This window comes from Vombatus ursinus, unplaced genomic scaffold (assembly GCF_900497805.2).
Source record: "Vombatus ursinus unplaced genomic scaffold, bare-nosed wombat genome assembly UNPS02007612.1, whole genome shotgun sequence".
Taxonomy (NCBI): domain Eukaryota; kingdom Metazoa; phylum Chordata; class Mammalia; order Diprotodontia; family Vombatidae; genus Vombatus; species Vombatus ursinus.
This window is the reverse complement of record NW_020947390.1, coordinates 7,182,183-7,203,447: the sequence shown is the minus strand read 5'-3', so window position 1 is coordinate 7,203,447 and position 21,265 is coordinate 7,182,183. Positions and strand designations below refer to the sequence as shown.

Genomic DNA, 21,265 nt, shown 5'->3' with positions numbered 1-21,265 from the left:
AGATCAATAGATGTGGGCAACAGGAAACGCTTAATAATTTAGTATGGATTAACTATGACTCAGCCTCAGTGATAAAATTTTTTGAGGTCAGCTAGCTATTGGGATAGGAGTTAGGGGTGGTGGATATTGTGGCAAGTGAGAAAGGAACAATTCCTTTGCATTTTTCTAAATCTTGCATACTTCTCTAGTGTTTATGGATTCCCTTTATGACTTACATATACTATCCATGCAGTGAACAGGGACCTTTCTTCATTATTCAACATGAGACATATTCCTTCACATGGATTCCCAATTGAGATAATTTCCTCAATTTTATCCTGTTGATACTAGAGAATAGAAGAGCCATTTTCACCCACTTTTATGTTTCATGCATGTCATTAAGAATTCGTTTCCTTATTCACTGACCAGGGATATCAGATATAAGCTTGGATTTCAAGAATCCCTGTGGCTTCCAGGCCAGTCATAAATTCAAGAGGAATAGCTTATTTGTAATACTATTTAAGGAAGTTCTAGTACAAAGAGAAGAACATTCTTCAGAAGACTGTGAGACACTCATCTCCTCCTCTTTCATTTCCCTTTAGGAAATCAAAGAGAAGACAAAGCTTTGGCTCTTTTCCAGAAGTCAGAAACAATGGAACACATTTTATCAGGTAACAATATCTCCAAATAAAGAAGAGTTGTCGCCTACTATCTCTACCATGTTCCTTGAAGAATCATGAAATGAATCTAATAGTGCTAAACAGAACTGTCCTCAAATCAGTGCCATGATATTATGGAAAGAGTCCAAGAATAGAGATCAAAAGAACTGAGTTTGAATCACCTCTTCCACTTCTTACTGTATGTGATTATGGAAATAATTTAAAGGAAATAAGCCTCAGATGTTTCACATGTAAAAGAGAACTAATAATTTTGACCATGCTCTCTCCCAAAGTCATTGAGAAGATCAAAAAAGATAATTGAAAGGGCATTACTTTGGAAACTGTTGAAGATTGCATAAATATATGGTTTTACTATTACTCTAGATGATTCAGGAGATAGAGTCCTGGGCTTGGAATCAGGAAGACCTGTGTTCACATACAACTTCAGACACTTACTAGCTGTGTGACTCTGGGCAAGTCACTTAACTCTGTTTGCCTCAGTTCCTCATCTATAAAATGAGCTGGAGAAGGAAATGGTAAACCATTCCAGAATCTTTGTCAAGAAAAACCCAAAAGGGGTCATGAAGAGTTAGACACAACTGAACAACAGTAGTTAAAAGGCATATAATTATCTTTCCACAAATACAAGAAATAGTTTGGAGAATAGTGGAAATACCTCCCAGATACCACATAAGGAAAAGTCTTACTACATCCATCTGGAATAGGGCTTACAGTGAGTTTCAATGAACAGAAGTTCGGGGAGGTATTCTTTCCCCTGTGTCTATTTATAGTTCCAGAAGTATTCTTTTTTTGCCCAATTTCTTCAATTTTGAGCTACAGGAACTTAAAACCCTATTTTACTGAAATCTTAAGATTTAGCCTTTGTAAGAAACCTCAGAGGTCACCTTAATCGAATTCCTTTCATTTGAATAAGGATACTGAGACTCAGAATAGGAAAGTGATGTACAAGAGAGCCTATGCCATCAGAAGTAAAACAGGAATCTCAACCCATAAAGTATAATTAATTCTCCTAAGAATAATTTTCCAATTCTGCTGGAATAATTTTATTTTTATTTAAAAAGAAACTAGACTCAATATTTCTTGTTTGGAAAATCAAATCAAATTAATATTTTTTTTTCTTTTCTAGTCCTTCAGATTATATGTAATTCTCCAGGATCCTTTCAAAATTACTGAAAGAGACTCAGCAGCACCATCTTTCAGTTGTTTAAGAAACTTGGTATGTCATTTGTCTGACTCTAATAACTCAAATCATTGAGAACATAGAGTTTCTGTTACAATCTCTCCTTGATAATTTTTTTTTTTGGAAAGACACTCCCTGTTGTATATTCCCATTTTCACCCTCAGCATAAAAATCATTCTCCTTGGGAAAGAAAACAAAAACAAAATAATTTTGTCAGTGTTTTTTTTTTTTAACTGTCATCTATTTTCATGATCCTATTTTCTCTTATTAGTTCTAGTCTTCTTTTTTATCCTTTCCTTAACTCAAAACAAAACAAAACAAACAAAAAAAAACCCCTTCTTTTATGATCCTGGACATTTTCACCAGCCTCTATTCATTTTGGGAGTCAATATTCTTAACATTATTCTTTGACAGAATGACCAAGGTTTGAGCTCTCCTAAAGAGATAAGTAGATGAGTCTGGGTAGAGCACAATTTTTCTGCTCAAGAAGCATTTGAAAAGTAAGGCTAGAATGTTAGGTAGCAATCAGTTTTTCGGTAGCCTTGAAAATGAAGAAAGGGTGTTTTGACCTTATTTTGTAAGCAATAAAGAACAGCTAAACAAGACTGCAGTGATAGAGGTTTGTCTTTGTGAGACTAAGCTGGCAGTAAGGTTCAGTATAGCTAGGAGTCAAAAAATGTCAGAATCGAGATGCCAGTTAGGATGTTATTGAAGTAATGACAGTGTCAGATTGTAAGAGCCTAGACCAAAGTAATATTGGGAATGTAAAGGAAGGGATGAATTTAAGGGACATTGCCTAGGATGAATAAAAACAAATTGGTAATTGACATAGGATATAGAGGGAAATATTCTGTCAGAATCAAAAGGCCACTGAGATTTGGGATGCGGGGGACTTGGAGAATAATAGTATCATTATCAGAAATTGGGAAGTCAGGAGAGTAAAGGGATTAATAAAGAGAGGTGATGATTTGGGACTGAGAGTATGAAACATTCTTTCTACCAAAGCAATTTGCATTCATTTTCTCAGCTGTCCTTTTAAATGCTATTTTCCCAGGATGACAACAGACAGGCGTATAGAGTCAGGAAGAAGTTCAGAGAAAAAAAATAGTCTTCATTAATTATTTCTTTCTATTTTCGTCTAGACTCTAATGCAATACAGGTTACTGCACCCCCAAACCAGATCAAGCTTTGCAGACCAGATTTCTATAATGGACTGAAGGAAGCAAAGGAGGGAGAGGTACAATGTTAAGTAAATAGTTGCTTTCAAAAATGACATTTATCTTGCTCAAATATAGAAGGTAGAGAAATACTACAAGTTTCTTTCTAAAGCCTAGATATGCCTTCAGATCACCCAGAGGCTATATAGAATTCCCTGATCTCTTCATGTCTATGCCTTAGGTATCCTGTTTCTTTTAATCTGAGTCTAAAATGCACTGTCTTGATTCTCCCCTGAAGCCCCTTAAAATATATGTCTGATACTGGTTCTTATTATTAGTCCTGTTGACTTTTAATTCAATTAGCAAAATATCTAATTGAAAAAAAATAACAGGTATTTACTTTGTTCCTAATAGTCTACTTAATTCTGCAAGAGGTACTGAGATAACTGAATCAGAGATCTTTTCATTAAAGAGCTTATTCAAGCTGGGTAAGGGGATAAGGCAAGGACATAAGTAACTGTATCCTGTATGGGAGGCTATGATCATTGCCATAGAGACATGGAATAATGATGTCATGTTGTTTGGGAACAAAAATTAATTAAGTTCAATTTATTCTCAATTGATAAAAAATTTATTTATTGAGCACCTCTAATATATGAGGCACTTCCCTAGGGATTAAGAATACAAAATAAAAAATGAAACCACCTCTGCCCTTGAACAATTTAGGCCATACTATGTGAACATAGATAAAAAAATAAAAGCTAATCTGTGGAGGGTAGGGAAAGGGCACAAGCAATTATTAAGCACTTATTATTTTCTGGGCACTAAACTAAGTACTTTACACATATGCCATTTCATCCTCACAAAAACCCTGTGAGATATGTAATATTATGATCCTTTTTTTTACAGTTGAGGAAAATGAGGTAGATAGAAGTTGAGTGACTTACTCAGGATCATATAGCTGGTACATGTATGAGGCTGCATATGAATTCAGATCTTCCTGATCCTAGGTCCAAAGCTCTATGCACTGTGCCACTTAGCTAGAGTAATTTAGCACTAACACCTAGGGGATATGGAAAGACTTGATGCAGAAGGCAAAACCTGAATTAGCATTGAAAGAAGATAAGGATTCTGAGTGGCATGATGAGGAAGGGTGAGAAGGGAGTATTTTCAAGTGTGGGACAGCTGTGAAAAGGTATCTAGATATAAGAAGTGGAATGTCAAGTTTGGAGAACAACTAATAGTCAAGTATTCTTGAAACACAGTGCATGAAGGCAAATATTATAAAAGATAGGCTGGTACCAGATTGTGGCATTCATCAAATGTCAAGCTAGAGAATTTGTATTTTATACAGAGTCACTAAAGATTTTGTATAAAGGGAATAGCAAAGTCATATCTATATTTAAGAAGATGTTTTTAGGAAGTAATGTCCAATAGGGATCAGAAAGGGGAAAGGGACATGGGAATAGGAAAGCAGGGCATGGGAAGACCAATTCAAATTGGATATAGAAGAGGTGATGAGTATTTGAACAAAGGGAGGGTCCATGTGAGTAAAGAGAAGGAGATGAATACCAAAGATGTTTTAGAGGTAAATTTCACAAGACTTGGCAACTGAATGAATAGAGAAGGTGAGGGAGAGACAATAGTGAAAGTGAAATGACTTGAGGTTATATACCTTGGTGACTGAATGAATCTAGGTAACCCCAAATAGAAATAGGAATTTTTAGTATAGGAGTAGTTTTGGAGTTCAGAAAAATAAGTTCCAGTTGGATATGTTGAATTTCAGATGCCTACAGGATATCCAGGTGTAGGTATTAAATACAATTGTTTATGTACGACTAATATGGTTGGTAGTAGTCAATTCTGTAGAGACAATAGAATCCATGGGATGTGATGAAATATCCAAGGGTAAGAAAGGATTAGTGGTCAAGACAAAGAGTTAGGGGCTGATTGATGGATGAGCATCTATTCAATGAAAATGAAGAAACAGCTATACTTGTACATAGAAAGCTAAGGTAGTATTGAATTGAAGATAGGTCTTGAAGTAATTGTAGAATAGTCAAAGATAGAAAACAGGGCAAAGGAAAGGAAGTATTCCAACAATCTGAACAAAGACATGGAAGTTATGAAAACAAAGGACATGGTAGAGGAACAACTAATAATCCAATATACTTTCATCATTTGATTCATGTAATAGAGAAATAAGAACAAGAAATAACATTGCTCTCTCAAAATATTCTTAAATGCAATTCCTAACAATAAGGTAGCCAAGGATAAATTGTTTCAGCTATTATGAGCATTAAGTTGACAGCTCTTTCTAGGCTCTGAAATGGAATGTAGAGTAGGATTTGACTAGTTCATTCCATATCTGTTCCTTGCAGATATATCCCATCATGGAGAAGGGGACCCGTGCACGTCTAGCTCTCATCATCTGTAATATTATGTTTGACTACCTCGATGAACGACATGGGGCTCACCTTGACATTTGGGAAATGTGGAAACTACTTGAAAACCTTGGATATAGTGTGGTTGTCAAAACCAACCTTACAGCTCAGGTATAAGGCCACATTCTTCCCAATAAGACTCAGCCACCTCTCTGGCTATAGCAGCAGGGCAGAATCTCATGGGCCAGGGATTTTATTTGTTGTCGGATTACTAATGTTTAATACCCTTCAATGCAGTCTCATAGCACGACTTAGACAAACTCCAAAGCAGTGATTTGGTATGCCTTCTATTTATAGGTGGGTCTCATTGAGATGCTATTGCCTCTTTAGTACTGCCACTAACTGCTTCTAAAAGGCACCATCTTAATTGTGCTCTGTAGATAATTATCTATTTTTTTTCCTGTGAGCTTTCCTATCTCATTGCTGCAATGCAAAATTTCCTAGCCACTATCTTCATCCATGACCCCAGATTTTTCAAGATTTATAACAATTTTAATGCCAAGTTTATGTCTGGTGAGGTTTCCTAATCATTAACTATTCAGTGCCCCTCAGGAAATGGAGTCAGTGTTGAAAGAGGTTGCCGATTGCCCAGAACATTGGTGCTCTGACAGCACCTTCTTGGTGTTCATGTCTCATGGCCTCTTGAATGGTATCTGTGGAAAAACACATACAAAGCAAGAACCAGACCTGCTGGCTACAGATACTATATTCCAAATTTTCAATGATAACAGCTGCCCTGGTCTAAAAGGCAAACCCAAGGTCATCATCATCCAAGCATGCCGAGGGGGTGAGTGCTCACTTATCTGTTGTCCTAAATATATTCACACACTGAACTGGAAATCTGAAGCTATAATCCACACTTTCCCAGAGGAAATATACCAGCTACCTTACTATGCTCCTCTCTCTATTCCCTAGAGAAATTACACCAAACCACATACCATCTACACACTACATACTATCCCATAAAAGCATCACAGAGTGGGCTAGCTTTATGTGAATTAGTCTGTACTAATGGACGTGAACTATACCATATAGGTACATCCCAAATTGAATTCAGTACTTTGTTTATTCTATAACAGCAGATTTCTTTTAGTTTAGGATTACAAAGCTCTAAATTGATTTTCACTTGATTAATACTAGAAAACAAAGACAAAGGTAAAACAGATTTTATATGTATGTGTGTCTGTGCATGAACAACTCTGGATAGTAACTGTGGTAACGCTGTTGGGAGGAGGGCAGTAACTGATGGATCACTTTGTTCTTAGAGAAACTTGGAATCACATATGTGATGGATGCATCAGAGACTTTAGCAGACACACCCAAACAACCCTTGCAAGATTACTCAAGCAGTACTTCACTGGAACAGAAGTGCATGGAGAAAGATTTCATTTTATTTTGTTCTACAACACCACGTAAGTGACTTCCAGGAAAGGAATTTTCAACTCCTTCACTAGTGCCTAGGCACTGTTCTTGCCAATTTTCCTTTCTTGTCTTGCCAAGTAATCTGTGCCTTAGGTGGCCTAGAAGCTTTCATTTGTAGGGTAGATCATATTAGGGATGCCCTAATGTGTCAAAAATAAAAATTGATATTTTTTATCTTGTTTTTGTTTGTAACTTAAGTAATTTATTGTTAATTTTTAGAAGAGCACTTCAGTTTTAGTTCCTTTAATTTGATTAATAATATTGGTAGGATATCCATTTGCCTCGAAAATAAATAAATGGAAGTCTGTGGGTACATACTTTTATAAAATGGGAGCACACAGTCACAGGGTAGAATGCAATAAAATTAGTTTATGTTTGGGATGTATGGGATATTCACACCTCTGATGTGAGGGTTTTGTGAGCTCTTCTCAGGGGATGCTCATTCACCATTGTTGTCCGGCTGTCACCATCTCTCACCTGTAGCTCCAAGAAGCTCTAGCATGTGCAGTAGACATACCCCAGTAAACCATCCTGGTAGATGGGCTATGCCAGGTTGTAGCTAACCAACTGGCCTCAAATTCTTCAGTGAGTTATGGGGTTGTCTACCCCAAGCGTGTAAAATCTTTCCCTGGCAGAATGGGTGGATGAGAGCAATTTGTTCCAATGTCCTTGAAAGTGGCTAAAGCAGGCACTGTGTAGTGTGTAGAGCTTGGCCAGACATCAAAGACAACAACATCATCCACTGAGTCCCAGGTCATTGCCTGTCATCTTGACTTTTGTCCTGCCACTGGACTTTGATGACCAGAAGATAGACCAGGGCTGATGCCTTTGTGCAGCTCTGTCTCACTTAAATCCAATTCATGTACAAGTCAAGGCACCATCCATGATGTCACTGGTTTTCTTCGATAATGAAGGACAAACAAAAACAATAACAACAACAACAGCAACAACATTACAGTTACATAGTTATAAGAATTGTCCCTTTGGTGGTTTCTAGGGAATTCCCCATACAAATGGGCCAGAAATAAAGATTCAAACTCAAGGCATTCCAAGTACTTCTGTGGCTCTTCTCAGAACACAGGTCCTTGGCACCTAATGATCTGTAATCACATGGAACATATGCAGGCACTAAATCCAGCCAACCAGGTGTAGCTGCAGTACTTGTTTTAAATCTTGAGGGTCCTTCGACCAATTCTAACATCTGGAATTGGATAAGAGAAAGGGGGAAATTCTTTGTATCTAGTGTCCTTTGTACCTATTTCTCTTAGATCATTATGGTGAATGGACTGATGTTCAGTGGGAGGAGGTCTCAGGACAGACTTTTGCCACCTCCTGGTCAAGCATCTACTGTAGAAGCTCCATGAGATCTATTAATCAATGGGTCAGTCAGATAGTAAATAATATTTGCTGATTGCCTGCCCTATATAGATATGGAGAGAGAAGGAAATAGAAGAGCAGGGTCCTATCCTAATTAACCCTCTAGTTACATATAGAAATGGTAGGAGGTAAAGTGGAAAGGACATTGGATTTGTTGATCTTGGTTCAAATGATACGTATATCTCTTATCTCCTGTGTAATTTTGGGCAAATCATTTAATCTATTTGACCCCAATTTCCTCATCTGAAAAATTGGGATTATGAGCTAGATGACTTCTAAAGTGTCTTCCATCCCCTAAATCTATGATCCTAAAATTTTTGTAGTAAAGTGCATTTGGAATCAGAAGACCTAAGTTCAAACACCACCTTTTTACTTATCTATATGACTTCAAATAAAACATTGAACTTCCACTGGCTTCATTTTCTATCTGTAAAATGAAGGCTTTAGACATGATGACATCTATGGTTCAAATTAAATTGAGAGCATATTTAAGTCAACAGAATACGATGAAAATTAGATTTTCTAAGTATACATATGCATGGAATACAGTCATATTTAGGTCTTCATTACTTTTTAGATAATAGTTTATCCATTGACCTGCATTCTGTCATGACCATTGTTTACTTTTCATTAACTTTAGACTACCTTTCACAAAACTAGACCATTCAAGTTACAGTATTGATACATTTATTAGCATGAGAAGTAAGAGTGGTGAGGGGTGTGGTGATAAGACTTTCCATAGCTAAAGAGTTTAATTATAGCATTCTGCACTGGGACAGAATAGCCTATCATTATGTATGCATGTCTCTTTGGAGTCTTACTCTTTGAAAGACCTCTGCCTACCTTTCTCCTTCTTTACTATGACTTCCTTTTTCTTTGCTATCTCTTATTCTCCTATAACTCTAGTGCTTGAGCTCTTTTGCTGGAGCTATTGCCACCATCAACCTGTGATCCTCCTACCCCGTCTCAGTTTCCCCTAATACACACACACACACACACACACACACACACACACACACACACACACATACACATCTTTCCTTGCAACATCAAATGTTTTGCCCTACTTTGGACTGTCTTTTAGTTTGACTTTCTTATATTAATCACAAAAGCATCGAATGAGGTTATCTCAGGTGTTATATCTCTCAAGGAATATTGTATAATTTTTACATAGAAATGGGAGATAACTTGTGGGAGAGGATCCTTTAAAGCAACATTTTACATGACAGAGTCAAATTTTAATAGTCAACAAACAATAAGCAAAATGAGTTCTTGTGCTTTCAATATTTTAACTGATGTGTGATGGCAAGAATGTGATCTGCTGTGGAATATTCTGTGTTGCCTGTCTACTTCCAATAACTTAATCAGGGATGTCCTCCTGTTTTGCACATTATTCTCATTAAAATGTTCTATAACATATTTATGTATGCATATACATTACATATATACATATACATGTTCATATTTATATATGAAAGTAAGCATGTGAGTTAGTAGTTGTTAATGATTATGGTCATTTTAAGGTCTGAGATGTTTCCTATACCTTTATTATCTTTGCTCCTTGCAGATAACTCAAGAATTAATCCCTCAAAGACCTAAAAATGGAATCCTTTCTAGCACAGATATCTTATCTGTACCTTTTTTATATTTTCACTGCTTTCCCAACTTGGTTCTCTTCAGTGATATTTCTACCTCCTTTATAACATCCAGAACTAAATGATATTAGAGTTTATGTGGTGATTCCTCTGTATTTGTTGTTGAAATGAGATTATTAGTTAAAAAAAATGTTTCCAGGTCTTTTTCCATTTCTTATTTGTTTGATGCCTTCCTTACAGTTTCATCCTTAAAAGTCATTGTGATGACTGTCCTTGGTTCTTTTGGCTATCTTTCTCTAAAGATAATGTCTCATCATGTTGTACTAATATTACTCAAGAATATGGCTATTTGCACATGCTTGAGGAATAGTATTATAAATAAATAGTATTTATTAAAAATTTTTTTATTGAATCATGTATTTAATTGATTTTTTTCCTTCTTGCCCAACTGATCCAGACTGAAACAATGCTAAATTTTAATCTCCCAGTCTTCTCCTAAAGTGAATGTCACAGTTATGAACTTTATTAACTCTTTTATTTTCAGATAATGTTTCATGGAGAGTTGACATAAGGGTTTCTGTCTTCATCAATGCACTCATTTACTGCTTTCAACAATACGCCTGGTGCTGTCACTTGGAGGAAGTTTTCCGCAAGGTGAGTTTCTTTCTATTTGCCCCATTGTCATTCCCATTGTATTTGTAGACTCTCCTCCCATTCCCATCCCATTGAAAACCTCAAGGTGTGAGAGAGAAAAGAGAAATTTTTGGACCAAGATTTTCTTTCTGAGTTTCTTATAGACGAGGAAGTAGATTGTAGAAATAGATGCTGATTGAGGTTCCTCACACATGTAATCAAATAGTAATTTATCCCAATACCCCAAACTCTATTTAAAGGAGTTGTATAAAAATCTGAGGAAAATAGAGGCAAATTTTGTAGTAACCTACTTATAGTCTTACCTATCATGTGAATCAGCAAATATTTGAAGTTTTTTTTTTTGCCTGAAGTGACCCTTCATTGCTTTATAGTAAATCTCTTTCTTAGTTTTTGATTATCATAGTCACTTACTTGTCTAGCTTCTAAACACTGCCTGGAATACTCAGGATCCCTTAAGGTTATGACTCAACAGTACCCCTTGTCTCCAACTTTATTTTCTTCATTATTTTTATGAGCAATTTTTTTTTCTAACAACCCCCATCATCTCAATATCATATTCCCTGCCAGGAAACTGACAATGTAACTCAAGCTATATTGTTCACTAATGACCTATGGAAGGATTTTCTTTCCAGAAGTTTATCTATGGAATTTCTTTTTCATTGAAGGTCCAGAAATCATTTGAGATTCCAAAGACCCTTGTCCAGATGCCCACCATTGAAAGGGTGTCCATGTCAAGATATTTCTACCTATTCCCAGGAATATAAAATTAATCAATAACACTAACAATTAAGAGCAATTCAGGTAAGTGGTTCCAAGATGAGAGAGAATGTATTCTCTCTACTCAGGGTCAATAATTAGAAGGCCATACTACACAGAAAAATGGTGGTCAGGGTCCACCTGCCCTTAGTTGTCCAGTATTAGCCCAATAGCTTATGTTTACTTGGCAATGATATTGGTGAACCCACTGGCTTTATTTGACCTGGACCAGTACATGGCTATATAGATACACATCAGTCTAATGTGTCCCTAGTGTAATAGTCTAGTGATTATCCCCAAATAGTGAGTGGCCAGTGTTTATTTGCTATGTGTATCCATAGTTATAAAATAGTGGAGGTAAGGCCATTTTGTCAAGCTAGTCTTTAACAAACCCATTCAGTTGTAAATGATACTTCTTAATCAGATGAAGACTGGCCACTTTCTTTAATAACTAATTCCTGGTCTGGAGCACTGATGTTTGAGGTGGTCCTCAAACGTAATCCCAGACTTAACTAGGAGAAATATGAGTATGAATGTAATGTTATTAAGGCTCTATTAGTCAATCAACAATCAGTTATTCAGTAATTATCTATATGCTAGAGTCTGTGATAACTTTTGAGATATGAAAACATTGTCTATGAACTCACATTCTAATGGGGGATATAACATGTGAATAACTAGGTAGATATAAGGCATATACAGAATGAATAGAAGACAAATCAGGAGATTTCAAAAGACATCCAATAGAAAATTGGATTAGAGTTGAGCCTTGAAGGAAGTTAGAAAACCTGGAAGGCAAAGGTAAGGATGGAGAGAATTCCAAGCATGGGGGTCAATCAGCACAAAAGTACAGAAATGGAGAAGAGAGTACTATGTTTCAGGAATGCTAAGTGGTATGGTAAGTAAGTAAGGAATGGTCAGTGTAGTTGTAGAGGAGAGTAAAGTACAAGAAGACTAGAAAAGTAGGAAGGGTTCAGCTTGTAAAGACTTTTAATGACAGGACACTTCATATTTGATGTAAGAGATAATAAGGAGCCATCAGATATCAACAAGTAAAAAAGAGACATAGTCAGAATGACACTTTAGGAAAAAAATATTTTGGTTGCTGTGTGGCTGCTCAAAAGGATTGAGAAGATATTTGAGTCAAGGAGACTAAATAAAAAGCTATTGTAAATGTCAAGGAGAAATTGCATGAGGGTGGTGGAAGTTTGAGTAGAGGGAAGGGAACTTATAGGATATCTGTTGTGAAAGTAGAAATGACAAGATTTGATAATAGATTAGACTTGTAGAATAAATGAAAGTGATGATTTGAGGTTATGGGCCTGGGTAACTGGGCAGATAGATGGTTGTATCTTGGACAGTAATAAAAAAAAAGTTAAGAAGAAGGAAAGTTTTGAAGGAAATGATAATGAGTTTTGTTTTGGTACTGTTTCATTTGGGATGTCCATGGAACATCCATTTTCAGATGACAAAAAACAACAACAACAAGAAGAAACAGATTGGTGATGATGAAGGACTCGAGCTCAGGATCATTTTTGGCATTTGCCTTATCAGAAGCTGGCATATGCTATGGCTTAGTTCTGGAAACACACTTTCTCATGACTACTTTCTCTTTCTTTTATTCAGGTGATAATATGCTATGTTGTCCTGAAGAACCTATTATTTCCAGAAGAACATTTAGAGGCACAGAATGTTTTTTAAAACCTGTGCCATCATTACCATACTTTTAAAAATGGACATTTTGGGGGCATTTAGACAGCACAGTGAATAGAGCACCAGCCCTGGATTCAGGAAGACCTAAGTTCAAATTTGGCCTCAGACATTTGACACTTACTAGCTGTGTGACCCTAGGCAAGTCACTTCACCCCACTGCTTCACAAAAAAGTGGACACTTCTATCTCTGTTCTTTTGCATTTCCTTTCCCCTCCAATCCTGAAATACTCTGTCCAAGGAGAATCTCATTTCCAAATCCTATGTTAAGTTGTATACCTTCCAAGAAGTAAACTCTAACAATTTAATTACTCACTTGTATTTCTCTTTCTGGTACCTAAAAACCCTGATTGCTTAAAACATATTTTGTGACATTTGATAGTAATCTGATGTTTTATTTTTAACTTGTGGATATACTTTGTGTTTCCATGTATGCTGCTAGCTCCTTTTGATTAGCAATGATGCTTTCACCCTCACAATCCTTCCTCCCATAATATATGTCCCTTGTTTTTATTAAACATTGGAAAATGTTTTTTATTGGTTTTATATCTGTATTGTTATTTTCTGTTGGTTGCATATCTTACTACTTCTTTATAATATATTCAGATATCTAGTAATATACTTTATGAATATACTTTGTGTTTCCACATATATTGCTAGCTCTTTTTGATCAGTGATGATGCTTTCACCCTCTTTTGTAATCTTTGCATTTCTTAGCATAGTATTGATCACATGATAGGGTTTTAGATAATAGTGATTTTTGATACTGGTTGGAATAAACTACAAAATGCATAAAATACCTAGGACTTAACCTATTGAGACAGAAAAGCAAGATTTATATAAATACAATTATAGAACACTCTTGGCAGAAATGGAAACCAATAAACAAAAAAAAGATACTCACTGTTCATGTTTGGGTTGTGTTAATATAATAAAAAATGATGATACCACCCTAAGTAATTTATAGGTCAAACTACTCAATCAATCAATCAATCAATAAGCATTTATTAAGTGCCTAACACACCAGGTACTGTGCTAAGTGCTGGGGATACAAAAAAAAAAGGCAAAATACAGTCTCTGTCCTCTTATTGGGAAGGACTGACTAAGAAAACACTTTTTAGAATTAGGCAAGATAATAACAAAAAGTATTTAAAGAAACAAAATGCCTAGAATATGAAGGAAAATAATGAGAAAAAGTATAAATGAAGGAGATAGAACATTATTAGATTTCTGAATATATTATAAAGAAGTAGTAAGACATGCAACCAATAGAAAATAGTAATGCAGATATAGAACCAATAAAAAACAGTTTTCAGTGTTTAATACAAACAAGGAACATAAATTATGAGAGGAAGGATTCCTTTTTTGTCAATAACTTCTGGGAAAACAAGAAAGAAGTTCAGAAGAATTTAGAAGAATTTAAACCATATACCCCAATAAGCATTAACAGATAGGTAACCTGAGCCTAAAAGTTATCAAAGTAATTAGAAGACAATAAGAGCAGAGACCTTTCACAAATGTGACTGGGGAAAGGAGTGATTCTTGAGAAAGCAAAAGTGAGGAAATTATACAATGTAATATTGACTTTCTTCATTACATAAAACTAAAAAATGTTTCCATGAATAAAATCAATAATAATAGAATTAAAAGAGAAATGATAGAGTAAGAAAAATATTTACATCCAATATCATCAAGCATATATTATTTAGGAAAGTCTATTATATTCCTATCAAAAATATATAGGAAATTGACATATAAAATGCCAAAAGGCATTCCCTAGTAGAAAACTGTTCAAAGGATAGAAACAATCTGTTTTCAAAGGAAGATTTGCAAACAAAAATTACCACATTAAAACATGCTTTTAATCACTAAGACAAAAGGAGTGCAAATTAAAACAGTTCTGAAGTTTCACTTGCTTCATGGGAATTTGGAAAGATAGAAAACAAATATGGGACAGTAAAATTTGGTGGGTAACTGAGAAGACAGGCCCACCAATGTGACTAAACTTTCCATATCCTTTGACTAAGCAATTCCAGTACTGGGTATATAGCACAAGGAAGTAGAAGATAAAATGAGAAAGATATATATACATACAAACATACATATATATATATATATGCATATATATATACATATTCATGACACACCTTTTTGTTGTGCTAAAGAAATTGGAAATATATTATTAACCATTAAATTAGGAATGACCAAAATTATGCCTTATGAATGTAATATAACAGTATTGTGCAGCAAGAAACAAACAATTAAGAGAAATATTACATACCAATCTGTATGTTAATTCACACAGAGAAAAACACTCAGTACCAAGAAAACAAATACAAAATATCTACAACAATGTAATCTAAAAAAATCACTAAAAGGAAGTTGAACTCTGAGTGCTGGAAAACCAATGAAGATCTTAGAGAAGAGAGGAAGGGCAGCAAACAGGAATTAATCAATCAATTAATTTACTATGTGTCAGGCAGTGTGTTAAGAATTTACAAATAATATCTCATTTGAACCTCACAACTCTGTGAAGCAGGTGCTATGAAGAGATAAGAAAAAATAATTCTTCCTTCTAAGCAGAGGAATAAGATGCCAGAAGATGAGGGACAGAATTCCAGGGATTTGGGACATTTAGCGGAACTGCTTGGACTCCAGAGATGGGATGTCTAGTGTGAGGAACAGCAAGGAGGCCAGTGTCACTGAATCACAGAGTATGTGGGAGTTGGGGAGGGGTATAGAAGGATTAAGAAGATTTGAAATAGAAGAGGAGCTCAGCTTATGAAGGGCTTTGAAAGTCAAAGAAAGAATTTTATATTTGATACTGGAGGTGATCAAGGGAGTTTATTGAGTAGAGGGATGGTGACATGATTGAACCTGTGCTTTGTCCACTTTGACACCTGAATGAAAAATTGATTGGAGTGGGGAGAAACTTGTGGCAGTGAGAGAAACCAACAGAAACCATCTATTGCAATAGACCAAGCATGAAATGATGACTGCCTGCCCCAGGGTAGTGGCAGTATCAAAGGAAAGAAGGAGATACATATGATGGATGTAGAGAGGTATTATTGTAATTTGTATATTTGCACTACTCTCCCATTCTGTTTCCTCCCATCTGCATCATTTCAAGACTTAATCATATTTATATGGCCTCCTCACAGTCACTGCTTATTACAGTACAATTATATACTAATACATTCATATGTCAAAAAATTCAGTTATTTCTGAATTTATGGGCATGAGAAACTTTGTTTTGTATACTTTGACATCATAAAAAAATTACTATGATAATTTTGATATCTAAAGGATTCAGTTAAAATTCAGATGAGAAATACTTCTGTTTGGAACTTACCATGCAAGTTTTTCACTGGCTGTTCATATCCTTTGACTATTTATCAAATTGGCCAATGACTTGTATTGTAAATTTGACTAAGTTTTCTCCATATAAGAGAAATAAGGACTTCATCAAAAACACTGGCTGTAAAAATTGTTTCCCAGCTTTCTGCTTTCCTTCTAATCTTATTATTTTCTTCAGTATTTTTTGTGTATCCTTTACCAAGCTGTTGACTCATTTTTCATGATTTTCTTGCATCACTTTTATTTCTCTTCCCAATTTTCCCTCTACTTCTCTTATGTGATTCTCAAAATCCTTTTTGAGCTCTTCTATGGCCTGAGACCAATTCATATTTTTCGTGGAGGCTTTGGATGTAGGAACTTTACCTTTGTTGTCTTCTTATGAGTGTATGTTTGATCTTCCTTGTCACCATAGTAACTTTCAATAGTCAGAATTGTTTTCTTTTCTTTTTCCCTTGTTTTCATTTTATTACTTGACTTTTAAGTCTTTATTAAATTAGGGCTCTGCTTCCAGAGTGGAGAGTGCACTATTCCAATTTTCAGGGGGCTTGTGCAGATGTTTTCAGAGATACTTCTAGGGACCTGTAAGTTTTCAGTTCTTTCCAAGGTGGTTTGATCTAAGGAGAAGTGTTTACTACTCTGCTGGCCTGTGCTCTGGTCTGAGAGAGACAACAAGCATTCTTTTCTACCCTGGAATTGTGAGGAGGTTCCCCCATTCCTCTGTGGCTGCAAACTCTGCTATCCTGGTGCTCTTACTCACCTTGGGACTGACATTCAGGACCTGGAACCGAGTATAGGCAAAGCAACAGAGTCCTGCCTTAGTGTTAGCAAAAAGACTCCTGTAATCTCTTTCTGACCAGTTGTTTGACTCCTTTACCATCTGTGAGCTGAGAGCCCTGGAAACAGCCATTGCTACTGCAGCTGATGATTCAGTCACTCCCAAAGTCTGCTCCTTTTTTGCTGTGTCTGGTGCTGTGCTGGTGCATCCTGTGCTGGACTGCACTGTACTCTCACCCTGGTGTTATGAACCTTTCTTGCTGACTTTCTAAGTTGTCTTTAGCATCTGTGGGTTGAGAGACCTGCAAACCTCTACACTGCAAGTGATTCAGTCACTGCTCTGGCTTTGCTGGGGTTTGCCCTGTGCTTCTGAACTGTGCTCCTCTCTCCGCCTGGTGTAACAGACCTTTCCTGCCAACCTTCCAAGTTGTTTTGGGAAGGAAATTTGTTTCATTCCATCTTTTGTTGGTTCTGCTCCTCTAAAATTTGTTTAAAGTCATTTTTAAAGGTATTTGGTAGGGTTTGGGGGAGAGCTCAGGAGAGTCCCTGCCTTTCCTCTGCCATCTTGGCTCCACCTCTGCCTACAGTTATTTTAAGTGGACTTTCTCTTTCTATTTCTTGCTGCTGGGCTTTGTTGGTCATATGTAGAAATGCTGATGATTTATGTGGGTTGTGTAAAAATTTCTTGGGTGAAAAGGAGTCAGGAGTGGAAAAAAAAGTTTAAGAAGCTTTGCCCTACTTCATGGTCAATTTTTGTGCAGGTGTGATGTGCAGATGAGAAAAAAATATATATTCCTTTCATTCCCATTCAATTTTCTCCAGCGTTCTATCATATTAAACTTCTCTAAAATTCTATTAACCTCATTAACTTCTTTCTTGTTTATTTTGTGGTTAGATTTATCTAGTTCTGAGAGGGGACAGTTGATGTCCCCCACTAGTATAGTTTTGTATACTAGTAACTCACTTAACTTCTCTATTCATCTGGATCCTATGCTACTTGGTGCATATATGTTTAGTATTGATATTACTTCATTGTCTATGGTATCTTTTAGAAAGATGTTGTTTCCTTCTTTATCTCTTTTAATTATATATATTTTTGCTTTTACTTTGTCTGAAATCAGTATTGCTATGCCCACTTTTTTTTTTCTTTTTTACTTCAGTTGAAGCATAATATATTCTGTTCAAGGCTTTTACCTTTACTCTGTATGCATCTCTTTGCTTCAAATGTATTTCTTGTTAACAATGTATTGTAGGAGTCTGGTTTTTAAGCCACTGTGCTATCTACTTCTGTTTTATGAGAGAGTTCATCCCATTCACATTCACGATTATGATTACTGACTGTGTATTTCCTTGCATTCTATTTTTCATTCTGTTTATACATTTTTCTCTCCTTTCACCCTGCCCATCCCCACCTGTGTTTTGTTTTTAGTTTTGAATATCCACTTTTATAAGATTTTGAGTTCCATATGTTTTCTCCTTCCCTCCCCTTCTGCCTACCCAATACAACATGCAATATGATAAAGGCTATACATTTACAATCATATTAAACATATTTCCACAAAAATTATGTTGCAAAAGAAAAATCAGAACAGAAGGGAAAAACCATGAGAAAGAAAAAACAACAAAATCAAAAAAAGGGAAAATCATATGATTTGACCCGCATTCAGACTTGAGGGTCCTATCTCTGGATGTGGATAGCATTTTCCATCATGAATCTTTGGAATTTTCTTTAGATCTTTGTACTATTGAGAAGAACTAAGTTTATCAAAGTTGATCATTGCAGATATTGCTATTATTGTATATTATGTCCTTCTGGTTCTCCTCACTTCAATCAGCACCAGTTCATGTTAAGTTTTTCCAGGTTTTTCTGAAATCTCCCTGCTCATCATTTCTTATGGAATAATAGTATTCAATTATATCCATATACCATTGTTCAGTCATTCTCCAATTGATGGGCATGCCATCAATTTTCAATGCTTTGCCATTACTAAAAGAGTTGCTATAAATATTTTTGTACATGTAGGTCCTATTCTCTTTTTTATGATTTTTTTTTGGGATACAGACCTAGTAGTCCTATTGCTGGATTAAAGGGTATGCATAGTTTATAACCCTTTGGAAATAGTTCCAAATTGCTCTCCAGAATGTTTGGATTAGTTCACAACTCCACCAACAATGTAGTAGTGTTCCAATTTTCCCACATCTTCTCCAACATTTATCATTTTCCTGTTTGGTCATGTTAGACAATCTGATAGGTATTAAGTGGTATCTCAGAGTTGTTTTAATTTGCATTTCTCTAATCAATAATGATTTAGAGCACTTCTTCATATAGTTATAGATAGCTTCTATTTCTTCATCTTAAAATTGCCTTGCATATCTTTTGACCATTTATTAATTGGAAAATGACTTGTATTCTTATAAATCTGATTCACTTCTCTATACATTTTAGAAATGAGCCCTTTACCAGATCCTGGCTATAAAAATTATTTCCCAGCTTTCTGCTTGCCTTCTAATTTTGTTTGCATTGGCTTTGTTTGTGCAAAAAAAATTAATTTTATGTAATCAAAATTATCCATTTTTCATTTCATAATGTTCTCTATCACTTGTTTGGTCATAAATTCTTCCATTATCCACAAATCTGACAGGTTGACTATTCCTTACTTTCCCAGTTTGCTTATAGTATCATTCTTTATGTCTAAATCATGTACCCATTTGGGCCTTATATTGATATGTAGTGTAAGATGTTGGTCTATGCCTAGTTTCTGCCACACTATTTTCCAGTTTTCCCAGCAATAATATTATTGTTCTGTAAGAAATTATGAGCAAGCGAATTTCAGAAAAACCTGGAAAGACTTACATGAACTGAAGCAGAGTGAAGGGAGAAGAACCAGTGGAACATTGTACACAGCAGTAGCATCATTGTGTCATGATCAACTATAATAAGCTTAGCTCTTCTCAGCAATTCAATGATCCAAGATCATGCCAAAAGATTCATGATGGAAAATACTCATCACATCAGAGAAAAAACTATGGAGTCTGAATGCAGTTCACAGCACACTATTTTAATTTTTTGTTGTTTCTTTTTTCTTTCTCATGATTTTTCCCTTTTGTTCTTTTTCTTCTTTTATGACATGACCAAAATGGAAATATGTTTAACATAATTGTACATGTATAACCTGTATCATATTGCTTGCTGTCTTGGGGAGAGGAGAGGGAAGGGAGGGAAAGAGAAAAATTTGGAACTCAAAATCTCACAAAACGATTATTTAATACTATCTTTACATGTAATTGGAAAAAATACTATTAAGTTAAAAATAGAAAGAAGATAAAGAGATGAATGAATCATTGAAAAGTTAGATATGATAGACTTCTGGAGAGAACTATATAGGAATAGAAAGGAGTATATCTTTTTTCTCAGCTGTATATGGCACCTTCACATACAGATAGATAGAAAGATAGATAGACAGATAGATGAAAAACCAGGGAAAACAACATTAGGTTTAAATGAATACTTCTTAGAAAAGAGAATCCATCTTATCTGGGACCTAGAACCTATATTATTTACAATTTATAATAAATTATTTTGAATGGGAATTTTTGGAGAATGGGAGAGATCTAGAAATAAGTAATTAAATCATATCTTTTTCTCTGTCCAGAATATCCATCATCTGCCCACTTCATATATTTATTTCTCTATGAAGCCTTACTTGTTTCCCTTCGTGTCATATATTTAGAGCACTTTACTTTGCAGTTTATTTTTATTTTTAATGTAACACTTGTGTCAGCAACTAGAATCACATGAAGAACCCAGGCAAATTTGGGGGGTTTTCTGATTTCTCTTGATTTATATAATCTTACTTAAGAAATCCTGGAAAGTTAATGCATATTATTTCCTGAGCATTCTGAGATCAACTCCCCACTTTTAAGTTCAAAATTAACAATATTAGAAAAAAATTATTTGTTTTATAAAGGAGGAAAACAAAACATCAAATGAGAAACAATCTCTGTGATCTATGCTAAATATCTATTGCCCAAATGTCTATGATAATTTACATATTCATTTTCAGTCCTGGACATGAAAGCTCATCTCCCTCTGTTATTCTTAGAAGTTAAATAAGAAAGGAATCCTTTCAGTTCTGGAAATCCAAGTTCAGTTTACGTTGTCTTGTATAATAGCAATTAT

General features: G+C 35.3%; 1 protein-coding gene across 1 annotated transcript in view; it reads left to right on the top strand.

Annotated features, from left to right (window-relative positions):
- The window catches only part of LOC114033936 (caspase-12-like), a 45,544-nt gene extending 32,549 nt beyond the window's left edge, over positions 1 to 12,995 (top strand). The window contains 9 exon segments of the mRNA XM_027849595.1: positions 582 to 650; positions 1,786 to 1,875; positions 2,982 to 3,076; positions 5,378 to 5,551; positions 5,993 to 6,227; positions 6,706 to 6,852; positions 10,379 to 10,488; positions 11,154 to 11,289; positions 12,871 to 12,995. Coding sequence (XP_027705396.1) covers positions 582 to 650; positions 1,786 to 1,875; positions 2,982 to 3,076; positions 5,378 to 5,551; positions 5,993 to 6,227; positions 6,706 to 6,852; positions 10,379 to 10,488; positions 11,154 to 11,252 — 1,019 coding nt within the window. The 3' untranslated portion in view covers positions 11,253 to 11,289; positions 12,871 to 12,995.
- The last annotated feature ends 8,270 nt before the right edge of the window (positions 12,996 to 21,265 follow it).